Here is a 13924-nt window from a genome sequence, read left to right as displayed (position 1 = left end):
TAAATCCCATTTGTAATTACAATTTGTGTGATATATTCATTCATTACTCTACTGTATATTTCATAATATACATATTGACAGTCTTTTAATATTTTTTTATGTATATCTATTAATAGTACATTTGAATTTTTGTATATCTGTTAACATAAGTGTATAATTGTATCTATATTTTTGTTTTAAAGGTTACAAAGATTGTTTTTATTATTTGTATATCTATTGTTTGTATATCTGTATATTAGTTTTCATAAATTTGATATTTGTAAATCTGTTGTGTGCATATATATATATATACATATATGCAAATGAAGTATACATATATCCAAATCAAAAGTATTGTTTATTATTTGTATATCTATATATACAAATTTGAATGTTGTTTGTAAACGATATTGCAAACGAAATATACATATATTCAAATCAAAATTGTTGTTTATTATTTATATATCTGTTGTTTGTATATCTGTATATATAAATTTGAATGTTGTTTGTAAACGAAATATACATATTGTATATCTGTTGTTTGTATATCTGTATATACATATATGCAAACGAAATAAACATATACATATATGTTTATTATTTGTATATTTGTTGTTTGTATATCTGTATATACAAATTTGAATGTTTTACATAATAGCAAATTTGAATGTATATACATATATGTACTCTAAAACTGTATATATCTGTATATGCATTATTCTTCAAAATGTATATGTGAAAGTTAACTGTATATACATATATGTAAATTGTATATACATATATAAAAAATACAAACTGTATATACATACATACACTCTAACTCTATATATATATGCATGTATTATTCTACAAAAAAAAAAGTATACGTATCTACATATATTGAAACAAAAATGTATATTGACCAGCAATACTATTTCATGAGAATATATACAAAAAAAACTTCGTAATAATTGTCAACTTCATTGCTCCCCCTTTTAGATTTAGATACCTTAAAATATTTTTTCCTTTCCGTCTTGCTAGAAGATGCAAATTTTTTATTTTTTTTTTCGATAAATCATCCATAAAAAAAAATAGGGGAGTGACTTACATAATATATAAAAATTTATATTATAAAATAAAAATCCGCAAAAACGAAAAAATTATAAAAACGGGGGAGTGCTCCCCCTTTTCTATTTTTTGTAAAATATATGAACAATGAAGAAATTTAACGACTAACTGACATAATATATAAAAATTTTTAAAAAAATTAAATCTAATGTCAATAAATATCCTAAACTGATTTTCTGTGATGAAAAATCCGCAAAAATAATTTATCACAGAAAAATCAAGGATTATATTTTGTGATATTAGAGTGACTTTGAGAGTAAAATAATGAGAAAAAAAATTGAAGAAGATCTCTTGAATAATCATGTATTATGATGTTGTCAATGTTGTTTCTTTAATTTAAAATCAAGGATATTAGAGTAATTTTGAGAGAAAATTAAGAAAAAAAATAGTTGATATCATAAAAAATCTTGTGTTTTGATATTCCATAGTTGCCTTTTTTTGAGTCAATAGAATAGAGAGAAAATAGAAAGAAAATACCAAAAATAACTATATGAGAGAGCAAATTAATATATACAAATCTTAATATATTTGTATATAGGGCCCACATAAAAAACTGACTTTTAACTACCAAATGACTATGAATTGTAATTTTTTAAAATATTAATCATATCATGTAATTAATATAGTATTTTGTCTATAATATGAAATTTTTCCAATAAAAAATGTCATCTGTCTTGTCCACATAAGCTATCAACGTGAATAATCAGCTATGCCTTAAAACATCCAACCTGTCTGGTCTAATAGTTTATTCCATGGGAATAGTTTATTCCTTCTCAACCAACGTATATGATCCATGAAAAATGAAAAAAAAAACAGTGCTTTATGCTTTTTAATCGTTTTCTCATAAAAAGAAATAGTAAATGGGAATAACGTTAAACAAACTTTCACCATTGTAATTTTTCTATTTCCTTGGAAGAAACCAACCAACCAAAGCAGATCCACAAAATTTTAGTTTTTAAATTTTGCACACAATCCGTTTATAATTATACTTTTGAGTCTGTATAAATTATTTTAAATATATTAAAAAAAATAAAATTGGAGATTTTTTAGGTTCACGATGATGGGTGTAGCCAAGACGGGTCAAATTTTTAAGACATGAACCGATTATTTGTGCTGGCAGCTTATGTGGACAGATCAGACGACATTTCTTGTCCACGTGAGTTGCCTGGTGGCATTCCGTTAGAGCGAGGGAGGGACATTTGTTAGCTAAAAAACAAACAAAGGGATAATGTTTGAGCCAAAAATCAAATGAATGATTATTTTGATCCATTTCTAATAATTCATGGATAGTTTGAGCCATTTTTTCGTTTTTTAAATAAAGTGAAATTCTAAAATTTTTTATATCCAAACAGGGTTTTAATAAAGGGGGCGTTGAACCTAAAATCTCTAATTAAGAAATAGAGTATTTAACACCTAAATTTGTATCACCTAGAGTATGATTTATGTTACCATGCATGGTTTTGAAGTGATGTAAAATGAATAACCCCACTCTCATCTATAGATGAGATTTACAAGAATGTTAATAACAAAATCGGACGGCTCGATCATCATTTCTCCACACAGTTGTGAGGATTCAAAGGACTGGACTTGTCATTGTTGGCGATTCGGTTATGCAACATGATTTACAGTTAATAGGTGGTCTCCTATGGTTTTCATAGAAAAAAAGCTAATGACCACTGTGCTTGTGCAACCAACCAGTCTTTTGTTTACTTCAAGAGAGTTGAGTTGAGCTTGATCATATATCTAACTACTAAACTTCTTCAATGATAACAGAAAATAAAACTTTTGTTTCTTTCTTTCTGGTCACTTTTCTTGAAAGTGCATCCCATTGATGTAAACAGGTGCAGCACTTTCAGTGAATATCGAATCTCCAGTCAAAAAAGGCGGTTAACCATTTTGGTAGAGCTCTTAGAAGTAAGTTGTGCATTCAATAGTGGAAATATAGATCTCAATCTTCAAAAGAAACAATCAAGTATTGCAACCAATAACCAATGGGCTCTATTTGTAATCTTCATGCATATTACCTATTTATTCTAGGAATTGTAGTCTAAAAGTATGCTACATTTTACTATTACTATTATGTTCAATAATAGTAAGCTAACCTTATTTACATTAAGCAAGCAAGCAACTGGGAAGAAAAAATAGGCAAGGTCGATAAACAAATCAGTTCCCTAATTTTGAATGACTGGTCCTCCATACTATGTAAAGCTATCGAGCTTTAGAGCCCCAAAAAATCATCCTTCTCCAGTAGGCAAAAGTTACAAAAAAAAAATGAGGAGGATAATTCATGCAAGTAGACATTATTTAGAGTTTTAGTATGATGTACACACATTTTAGCTATATATTATCTCCAATAAAACAAGAACATAAAACCACATTGTGGACATATGAAGGGACTGCTGTATTTGTGTCCAAGCTAATTTTGAAGAAGAAAAATGAATATCTTTGGTCATTTAGCATGACCACTTGATGAAATCTAGAGTAAAGTGCGGTAAATGGTCGATACTCATATATTTTGTGGGTGCCCTGCCAAGATTCCTCAACAAGGATTTACTCTCTGAAAATTTGCTATTCCAACAGAATTAACAATCACATCTAGGAGATAGAGAAATGGAGAGAGGAGAGTCTTGACTTAGCCGATAAAATTGCAGGCACAAGACCATGAGGTCATGCGTTCGAGTTGTAAGGCTGCATACATAATAGATCCTTGTGGTCCGATCCATACCTGAACCCCACAGCATAGTAGGAGCTTAGTGTACCAGACTTCCCCTTAGAGAAATGGAGATAGGAGGAGCTTAGTAGACCAGGCTGCCTCTTAGAGAAACGGAGACGGAGAGAGAAAGAGAGAAGAAATCTTTAAGTCCTATAAATTATCAACTAAAAAGTTGTTTAAATTCATTCATCATGTTTTAACTTGAGAGTAAAACTACAAGCAATCAACGTACAATATCGAGTAACACAGCAGTGTGTGAGGTTTCCATATGTGCCACAAGCAAGGTGCAGATAAATGAAACTACATTACTCTGGCTATTACATCTATGAGTGGAGTGGAACAGCTACAATGTTGTCGTAGGCTCGATGGAATTTATACTATGTACAAAACACACGACAATTCACGATACATACACATAACTAATTGGAAATGTACATTGTAACTTCTCTTCACCACCAAAATAACTCAACTTCTGATGTTCACAGGACTGCAGAAAGCTGAAATAATGGAAAAGATAACTGTTCGAGATTGATCCCTAACATGATGAAGGTTTATGGAACAAAATAATAAGATTCAAACTGGAAAAAGGAAAGATTAAAAATGAAGTTACCAGCATGGAGAAAGGAGCAAACTTATGGATTGTTGTTGTCATTGGAGCATTCTGTTAGTTCAGAACTCAACATGTGATGGAGGAGGAAGTCTACTCGCTGGCTTCGAGTCTTAGTACTGTGCAATGGAAGAAGTTGCCAATCAGAAAATTGATTTACATCCTATACGTGTTGAATGAAAATTTTCCCATAGCTCAATATTAGTCAATCACACTTACCCAACATTACGTCGCCGCTCACTTCTTGATTCCTGAATTATACAAAAAGAATTCAGGTTCACATGAGTACTTATTATTAGCAAAGACTACACTGTTAAGTAATGAAATAAGAGATGTAGGTCCCAAAGAATAGTATCAGGTTCATCAAGACTAAAGGATCAAACCAGACGGAAGGCTGGTAGAAATACATAAAAGTCTACAACTGTTCCGAGGGTTATATAGTGATGAAAGGTTAGAATACAGTTTAGTATGTACTGATATAACTGCTGTTTATGTAAATGTAGACTGAAATGCAGAGGGCTGGGGATTTAAAAATAGGAGGAAGCAAGGAAATAGTAAAGAAGCAGGGTTGCATTGCCCCGAATTTTGTTGGTGTCATTTCCATGTGCTACAACTTTCAGCAGTGAGATTTTATCATGATTTGAATAAAAGCTTTTGTTTTTCTCTTTTGAAGAGTGACCTAGCCTGGTAGATCATGAAGGAATCGTTCTGTTTCTAAACTTCAATGGCTACAATTTTCATGAGCGTAAATAATGAATAGCATTTCTATGATGAAAACAAGAACTCCAACAACTCGCTAGTGTCTGTCAAGATGTTCTTGCCTGCAAATGAATACACTAGTAATAAAAGCTTCGTTTCATGAGAACCAGCTGATGCAGGTTCGTAAACTAACCTTGTCCTCATCATCCACACAGCTTGCTGAAGCCTCTAGAGCCATCTCAGCTTGGAAAGCTTCCAAGACAAATGCTACAATCTGAAAGAGTCCAAACAAAGGTTCAAGTGTGTTTATTTTCTTTATTGTTGAAGTGTTTGTCGTTTCAGCACTGACACATGCTATAGGGAGGATAAATACATAGGAAAGAAGAAAGTGTCGGAACACAAAAAAGAAGTAAATGATAAGATCAATTACAAATACTTAACCAAAAGTATCTGAAACTCAAAAATATGCAGTATTACAACTTCTGTAATATATTGAACAGGAATAGAACAATTAAGCCACCTTGCTTTGATATAGAATATAATCACACACATACCAGTATTACTACAACAAAAATAACAATTATGCCTCAACCCTAAACTAGTTGGGATCAGCTATATGAACCCTCACTATTCATTTAGCTCCATTTGGACCCATTTCATTCCATGTATCAAATGCATTACGTTCATGCGCTACTTCTTATTTATATCATAATCTATACTATTAACTAAGCATCTGAGACCATTTTGACAGCACGAGGACAACCCCAGACTTATCATTCAGTTCATTCTACAATATCCTGACACTAGGATCCAAGCAGGGTGAGTTTTCTGATTCAGCCCACAGGACGGTCGCTTAGCGGGAAAGTCCAAATTACCAGTGATGCAAACATGACCAGTGAAGGCCATGAAATCTCTGCAGATCTTAAGGTCATCAAGAAAATGGCAATTCTCCTCTACTTAATGAAATTCTTTAATTACTGCATAAGAGAAAAATTGGTAAGCCCTCTGTTCAAACCTTTTTCTCATTTATGACAATTTTAAACTGACTACACATCAATATGCAAGATCCAGATATATCAGCAGGAAAACATGGTGTTAGCTTAAATAAGACTTCTTGAATACAGAGATAACAAACTGGATATTGATGTAGTACATGGCTACAAGTACCTACAGATCAAAGTGTTGGTATTCACTGGAGCAAGTGCCCTCATTTTATGCAACAGAAACATTACAAATGTGAGTATGTTATCTCGTGCAATGAACTCATGAGAACTTATCTAAACATCAAAAGTTGACTTTTCGGTTTGCCTTTATGTTTATGGAGAGCTTCAGAGTTGATCTAGAGAACAGAATTTTGCAAGAGTAGACATGGACACTTACCAAATTTAACAGCCACAAAACTGAGATAAGATAGAAGCTGACGAAGTAGACATAACTCCAGGCAGTCCCCGTTAATTCCTTGTAGGTCTGAAATGTTATGTAATTATTATCAGGACATTGGACCACCCATTGTAATAAGATATACCTACTTAAATTCATGAAGATAGGAAAGAGGGTAGGTCGAAACACTTTACATTAGAACATTAAAGCAGAATGCATGAAAGATGCACAAACTGCAACAACTAAGATCTTGTACAGGTTATTCAAACTTAATGAATTCTCAGGGCTCATTGAATTCTCAATGCATAATTTACTTGTAAAGAAAGTCCACTTTGTTTACGTACAGGTTAGTACTCAAAAAGGCACTAAGACAAACCAAACCAATGACTTACTGAAAACAACACAAAAAAGAAGAAAGATTCGTGATATTTGATAAGACGTTAATATTTCAAACCACATACGTAAACATAAGCAATAGTATTGGCATGTCACAAATCACTCAAACATCAGAAATTTGCCAAGTGTCTTCGCCTTCCATCTGTTTGGAGTGCAGTCATTAACCAGAAAAAAGAAATACTCTCTTCTTTCAAAATTGTTAATTACCTCGTACGTAATAACATCTCAAGCTGAGCAAAAGTTCTTGAACAACAGAAAATGTACTAGTCAATATAAACATTATGAAAGAATCTGAGCATCAGCTGATTGTGGAGTAGTCTTAGATTAGTGTATAACATTTGAGAACCATTATATAGTAATCTAGGATATTGTATACCTATAATATCCACCGCATGCTTAACCTGATTATAGAGTTCATAAAGCAGACTTGCAAGTCTCTGAACAGGTCTACCAAAAGTTGGGTCAGATAATGCTAAAATATTTGAGCATCCAAGTTCCAACCCAAAACTTTAAAGTAATGGGTATGGTTAAGAAAATGGACACTAGGCCTAATTCAACTCAAAAAGCTAGCTCATGAGGTCAGGATTGCCCAAAACCTTATAAGAAGGCGAAGCAACAGCTCATTCGCAAGCAATGTTGGATACTTAACACCCTCGTCTCCCACAAGCCTAGGAGCAAGTGTGCGGACAATATAAGTATGTGGCCCAAAAGTTGGGTGAGGTACATGCTGAAATATTTGAGCATCCAAACCAAAACTTTAAAGTAATGGATGTGGTTAAGAAAATGGATATTAGGCCTCACTCAACCCAAAAAGCTATCTCTTGAGGTTAGGATCGCTCAAAACCTGATAAGAAGGGGAAGCAACAGCTCATTCACAACCAATGTGGGATACTTAATACCATCGTTTCCCGCATGCCTAGGACTGGGAGCTGGTGCGCGGACAATATAAATTGGGGTCCAAAATATTGGATAAAAGAAAGTAGCTCTACTACCGTGTTAAAGAATTTCAACCTCAAAAAATCAAAAACTTAAGGCTATGGGTGGAGTAGTTCAGGACCATTTGAGCTCCTTTGGAAACCCTTATGCAGCCAATGAGGGATAAGTGCCATAACATGTGTAGTCTAGAAACATTGTACACTTTACGAATCCATAATCCAAATGATATGCGCACTGTAAACCTCTAAAAAATAATTTTTCTCTCTACAAGAGAATGGACATGGATGTTGCTTTCTATTCTGTAAGATTCTCATTTTGATAAAACCAGAAGAATAGACATGGATGTTGCTTTTTCGTCTGTAGGATTCTCATTTTCATAAAACCATAAGACTAGCTTTCATCTCAATTTCCAGGTGAATCTCCATAGGAATTCATTTTACACTCTATAAAGACATTTATCATAGCAGCGAGGAAACGCAACAAAGTTAGCATGCAGCCACTTAAAGATTGGCTAGGCTCCAGTCACCAAAGTCACCATCCTTCAGGCCTATTTGGAAGGTGGCCCATTGGTTCAATAAAGTTTTCCTTTAAAGTAAGAAAAATACATAACTGATCTTTGGAGAATATGCACCGTAAAAGATGACAATATTTACATAAAGATAGATCTTCTAAGCAGATATAGTGGTAATTGAGGAAATGTTGAAATCAGGATACCTGCATCCACACTTGCCAGTTACCCATCACCAATATATTGAAAAGTGTGACCATGCCACTTGGATAGTCATTGAAGTTAAAAAGATAATAGCTTAGATTGTCAAGAAAACAAAGTTGATAAATTGACTTCCAAGTGGGAAAAACTACAAGAATATGCAACAATAAAAAGGGATCTTGCTATTAAATGATAAAATAGTTTCTTAAAAGAAGATTATCATGAAATGATAAACAGATTGTCCCTTTGTCGTTTATCCAGAAAACATGTCCTGCAGAATGCTCTAATTTCACCATTGACAAAAGGATACTCATTATCAGCAAGATCAGTTGAAGCTAAATTGGGGTTTCCAGCGTTGACCATCCCCCCAAAGATCTGCACAAGTTGAACAAAGAAACTAAGGGTGAAAAGGCGGCAGAAAGATAGGAAAAGATACTTCCATATTGATACAGAAAATGATAAGGAAAAGCAATTTCATTTTCTTGTATGATGCCATATTGATATTGAGTAAGGCCTACAGCCAAAAGCAATCTAACGGAGAAAAAGTTAATTTAAGGAGAAAGATGTCCATACTTCCCAAAGATTAAAAACCAGAGTTCAGACGAGAGGAATGAAATCCTAATGGAGTAATTAGCATAGCAATAGGCTAATAATAGCAACAAAAGAAGTCAAATGTACCTGTAAACCAATAGAGCAATAAAAGCACAAGATGCAGAATATTGTCCCCAAATACGGCATCAGACTTGGTATGAGAGTCAAAAATGTAGCAACAAAACCACGATATTGGTCAACATGCAGCAAGAGTCTTATTAACCGTAGCATTCTTGCAATAAGAAGATAGCGAATCCTGTAAGCACCATAGTTGTCAGCACACAGAAGCATTTAGTCTATCAAAAAGAACGCTAAAATTGTAAAGCATCAGAAGGAGAAGAAACTGAGTAAACAGTGCAACAATATTCCTGACCATTTAAGCACCTAATAAGTGGGTTTCTCATTCTCTTATGGGTGATTCTAAGTAAAAAGAAAAAACATACTCCCAACAGTGGGTTTGTCATTGCCTTAAGGACACATTCTAAGTGAAAAGCACACACTCTAAAAATTGACGATGCTATAAGCAATCATGTGAAAATGTGAATGAGCATCATATTAGGACTTCTGAGTTCTGACCACTGTAAGCAAGTTTAATTAAAATATACTACATTTGCTAATGCTAGAATCTCAAGCAATCACATGAAAAGGTATGAAGTGCAGCATCTTAGAACACAATATATAACTTTTTGATTTACTTCCAGCTAATGTATCCGGGGGTCTATTGGAAATAGCCTCTCTATCTCACAATTGGGGTAGTGGTATGGACTACGTACTACGTAGACTTAACACTCCCCAGACCCAACTTGGTGGGCATATACTGGGTATGTTGTTGTTGTTGTTCTAGGTAATGTATCATTCTCGTAAACTATTTTGAATTTCAGTCCTCCTTGCAAGACCTAAGCTAAATTTCCATCATTGCTGGAATGCAAAACATGTGTTCAACCCACTTGGAAAATTTAAGAACTATTGTTGGCAATGGTGCAAGAATTAAATTCTGGACAGATATTTGGTGTGGAGATGAAAATTTTAAAAGCAGATTTCCATGTTTGTTTAGATGTAATTTGAACAAAGAGGACCCCGTTATAAATTTCTATCCAAATTCTGGTTGGCATATTATTTTCAGGAGAATCTTGAATGACTGAGAAGCGGAGAGTTTCTGCCAACTGATCCAACAATTGAACACATGCTTAATTGATAGGGGGCAAAGCAGACACGTTAGTTTGGGTCAATAGCAGGGATAAATTATTTCAGTCAAGTTGTTAATAAATGTTGTTACAACTGAATAATCAAGGGATCCCTAACTGGCCATGGAAAATGATCTGAAGAACTAAGGCACCCTTAACAGCAGCCTGCTTTGGTTGGTTAGCAGCCAGGGATGCTTGTTTAACCCAAAATAATCTGCAAAGGAGACAGTATTCCATGTGCAGCAGATGTTTTCTTTGAAACAGGGAGCTGGAAACGGTTCGTTTCTTCATTGGTAGTTTCTCAAGACAATGCTAGGAATTGTTTCTGAACATGATGGGTGTGTCACTGGTCATACCAGAGAAGATCAGTAGTCTGTTGGAAGTTTGAAAAGCTCAAAGAGGAAAGAGAAGTATGAAACAAATACGGAGGACTACTCCCATTTGCATATTTTGGACTGTGTGGGGAAAAGATCACAGATTACTAGTGTAAAGAATAGATGTATCAAAACCCTATTTTTTTGGGTGTTATAGCAGTACTCTAGATAGGATGGACCAATATTTGGATTTTCTGGATCTTTTAGGTGGGGGGGAATCCATAGTATGTATGTGGAGATGTTGTAGCTTTGTCTTGTCATCTTGGTACCTTCCGAATAAAAACTTTTACCCATAAAAAAAGGAGTTTAGGCTATGTATAATACGACAGATAATCAATCTCAATACTAATAAGGTAAGTAAATATTGTATTTACATTAGGATATCCTTTAGAATAATGTATATGCCTATAGGATTTCCTTATTCAAGCTTAACGAATCTAGAAACATATTCATTTGATATTCTAACATGCCTCCTCAAACTCAAAGTAGGGAAACCCAGTTGAGTTTGCTTATTCGAAAACATAGAAAGTTGACCCATGAATCTCGCTAACAATCATCAAAAGGAAAAGTGGTGCTAGAACTCTTCCCTTAGAGAGCGGCTGATAACTTCACAAAGTGCTTTTTGCACTCTTCTCTCAATCATGCAAAAGAGATTTGGTGTTGCAAATTCCAAAAATTATCAAAGGGGAACTGACAGGACAATGATAAGAAAGTCTTAGCGGGTGCCGGTCGAGTAGCAACACCAGCCGCCCCATGTGAATTCACTGTGAAGATGCAACATGTGTCCTATGTGCAGGAACCTGTTTAGAGACTGCCTCTCATTTGTTTAATCAATGCTCTTGGGCAAGAGACTTATGGCACACACAACAAGATTGAATTAAGACTAAATTGCAGCATACAAGTGTCATGGATGACCTAATCGGGATTAAAAGCAAACACGGGGGCAGATTCAGGAAAGAGGTGGTGGGTGCTGTCTATGGGACCTTTGGTCTATTACATTTGGCAGGCCAGGAATTATATGATCTTTAGGAAGGTCAGAATACATACCTTATACAACAGATTCCGGGTATAATTAAGGAGAGAGTTGACTTGTATAGAGGATCAAAAAGAGCTAGAAGGTGCACCTTATTGATACAACAATCTTGTAACTAGTTTGTTTTGCTTCCAGAGGCTTATACACCCTAAACACCCTTCCTAGAAGGTGGTTCGGGGGATGAGTGCTCTTTAGGTGTGTGCCTTGATTGTTGATTTGTATGATAATATTTCACAGTTTATTAACAAAAAAACACCGGTCGCCCCTTATCAGTCGGAGATATATAGGAGCACTGGTTGCCGAAGCGAGAAGTGTCGTCAGGCACCAAAATTAAAAATAAAAGAAGAAAACATTGGTTCAACCGGCAGCACACAATGGTCGGTAGGGCCTGCCACTAGCAGAAGCTATTTGACTTTTGGAATATTCTATATGATTTCTTATTTAAGTACAACGAATCTATACTTGCAGGAATGTAGAAACATATTCATCCATTATTTGGAGACCACTTATTGGAGACCAAAAAAGTAGATAATGTTATTATGGTCATTGCAGGTCCACTATCATTATAAGCTAAGGTTCTACAAGCTGCAAGAGGATAGTTAAGAATTTTTCTGATCATTCTCTAGATATAACATCTAAATTAGAACCTCACTTTACGAGTAGCATCCAGAAGTCAGAACACAGCACATATAAAAAAAAGAATCATAAATCCATCCTACTGAGGAAAAAACAGAAATCAAATTATGGACACAAGCATCTAATTCTTGCCTCCGGGATGCCATTTACTTGTACATGGTAAATATATTTGGCAAAAGAATTAAATTAGTCAAGAAATGTCAGAATTGAAAGAGCAAAATATTTAAGAGGCCTTTACCATTCTCCGTTGGACAAGAAAGTCAGATCATTAGGGGCTACAAAAGTAGCCGTTTCTCCAATAACTGTGAAAATTGAGTTCATCCATTAAATCAATTAAAACCACTAAATGGAAAGAAAATGAAATCAGGGTTTAGAATTTCTGAAACCTACCAATGACCCAAGTGATGACAAAATCAAATCGATTTTGACCATCCCTCCAATAGTTCTCAAAACCGTAAGTGTACACTTTTAGTGCCATCTCAACAACATACAGCCAACCTGTACAACAAAAAATGGTAAAACCTCAAATCTTCATAACTCAAAGAAGTTAGCACAGCACTAGAATTTTAAGATGAAGATCTGTGAAGAACAATGCTCCTGTACTGTAGAAAAATGTTTTGAAGTCAAAGAGGCACCATCATAATGATAGCATAAAAAATTTATATATTCATATTAATTACTCAGTCTACAAGGACTCAGTCTACAAGGCCATTACACATTAATTGACTGCAAAGGACAGCTGCCAAATCTAAGGATGATAGCACAAAGTATCGAGGTCTTTAATATCAATACCCTTACCCTTTTCCTAATGTCTTTATGCCTTAAGAGAAATTTCATTTGTTTTTCCGAGCTCTAAACAGCCTAGAAAAGCATCACCTTCTCTATGTACATGGTAAAATGAGTTGTTAGTAGGACTATTTGGTGGTCAAAAGAGAACTTGCTTTCGGCTACATGAATCTAAGGAAGTTCCGATGCAACAAGAGACTGCATATACAAGTGAATCATTGCTGCTTATCTAACTTGGTAAAGAGAGCTCCATAAGCCATAATGTGGGTTCTTTGGAGAGAGAGAAATATGAGAGCCTTCGAAGGGGTTGAAAGTGATTCTGTTAAGTAGCAAACTAGGTTCTTGTTTCTAATTTCCTTTTGGTGCACCCATAAGGTGACTATGTGAATCAATGATTGGTTTTCTTTTGTAGAGAACCATGTTTCAATGTAAGTTCTCTACTTTTCGGTATACTGCTTTTTATACGGGATTGTCCCCATCATTTATAAAATTACTTTATCAAGAAAATCTTACGGCAACAGTTTAAGGTACTTCCCTAATAGAAAGAAGACAACCTCTTTGACAGATAAAATGACCAGCGAGGTCTCCTTTCGACGGGGTCTATTGGAAACAATCTCTCTGTCTCACCTCTGAGGTAGTGGTATGGACTACGTAGACTAACCCTCCCCAGACCCCACTTGGTGGGAATATACTGGGTATGTTGTTTGTTTTGTTCTGAAACCTTTGCTGAGTATGATCATGGCAGGTGGACAATGAAACCTTCTCAGAAATAAAGAAGTGGGCCAGTGCTGCAC

At 34.7% G+C, this 13924-nt stretch overlaps 1 protein-coding gene across 1 annotated transcript in view; it reads right to left on the bottom strand.

The window, feature by feature from the left end:
* Positions 1 to 3956: 3956 nt before the first annotated feature.
* Positions 3957 to 13924, bottom strand: part of LOC107878333 (two pore calcium channel protein 1B) — a 30528-nt gene continuing 20560 nt past the window's right edge. Inside the window, exons 15-24 of the mRNA XM_016725282.2 lie at positions 12735 to 12842; positions 12583 to 12646; positions 9205 to 9373; positions 8837 to 8901; positions 8532 to 8622; positions 6486 to 6572; positions 5299 to 5379; positions 4626 to 4657; positions 4410 to 4525; positions 3957 to 4296 (exon numbers count right to left, since the gene is read on the bottom strand). Coding sequence (XP_016580768.1) covers positions 4432 to 4525; positions 4626 to 4657; positions 5299 to 5379; positions 6486 to 6572; positions 8532 to 8622; positions 8837 to 8901; positions 9205 to 9373; positions 12583 to 12646; positions 12735 to 12842 — 791 coding nt within the window. The 3' untranslated portion in view covers positions 3957 to 4296; positions 4410 to 4431. The remainder of the gene's footprint in view (positions 4297 to 4409; positions 4526 to 4625; positions 4658 to 5298; positions 5380 to 6485; positions 6573 to 8531; positions 8623 to 8836; positions 8902 to 9204; positions 9374 to 12582; positions 12647 to 12734; positions 12843 to 13924) is intronic.

This window comes from Capsicum annuum, chromosome 7 (assembly GCF_002878395.1).
Source record: "Capsicum annuum cultivar UCD-10X-F1 chromosome 7, UCD10Xv1.1, whole genome shotgun sequence".
Classification (NCBI taxonomy): Eukaryota; Viridiplantae; Streptophyta; class Magnoliopsida; order Solanales; family Solanaceae; genus Capsicum; species Capsicum annuum.
The sequence above is the reverse complement of the archived record's forward strand: the minus strand, read 5'-3'. Positions and strand labels throughout refer to the sequence as shown.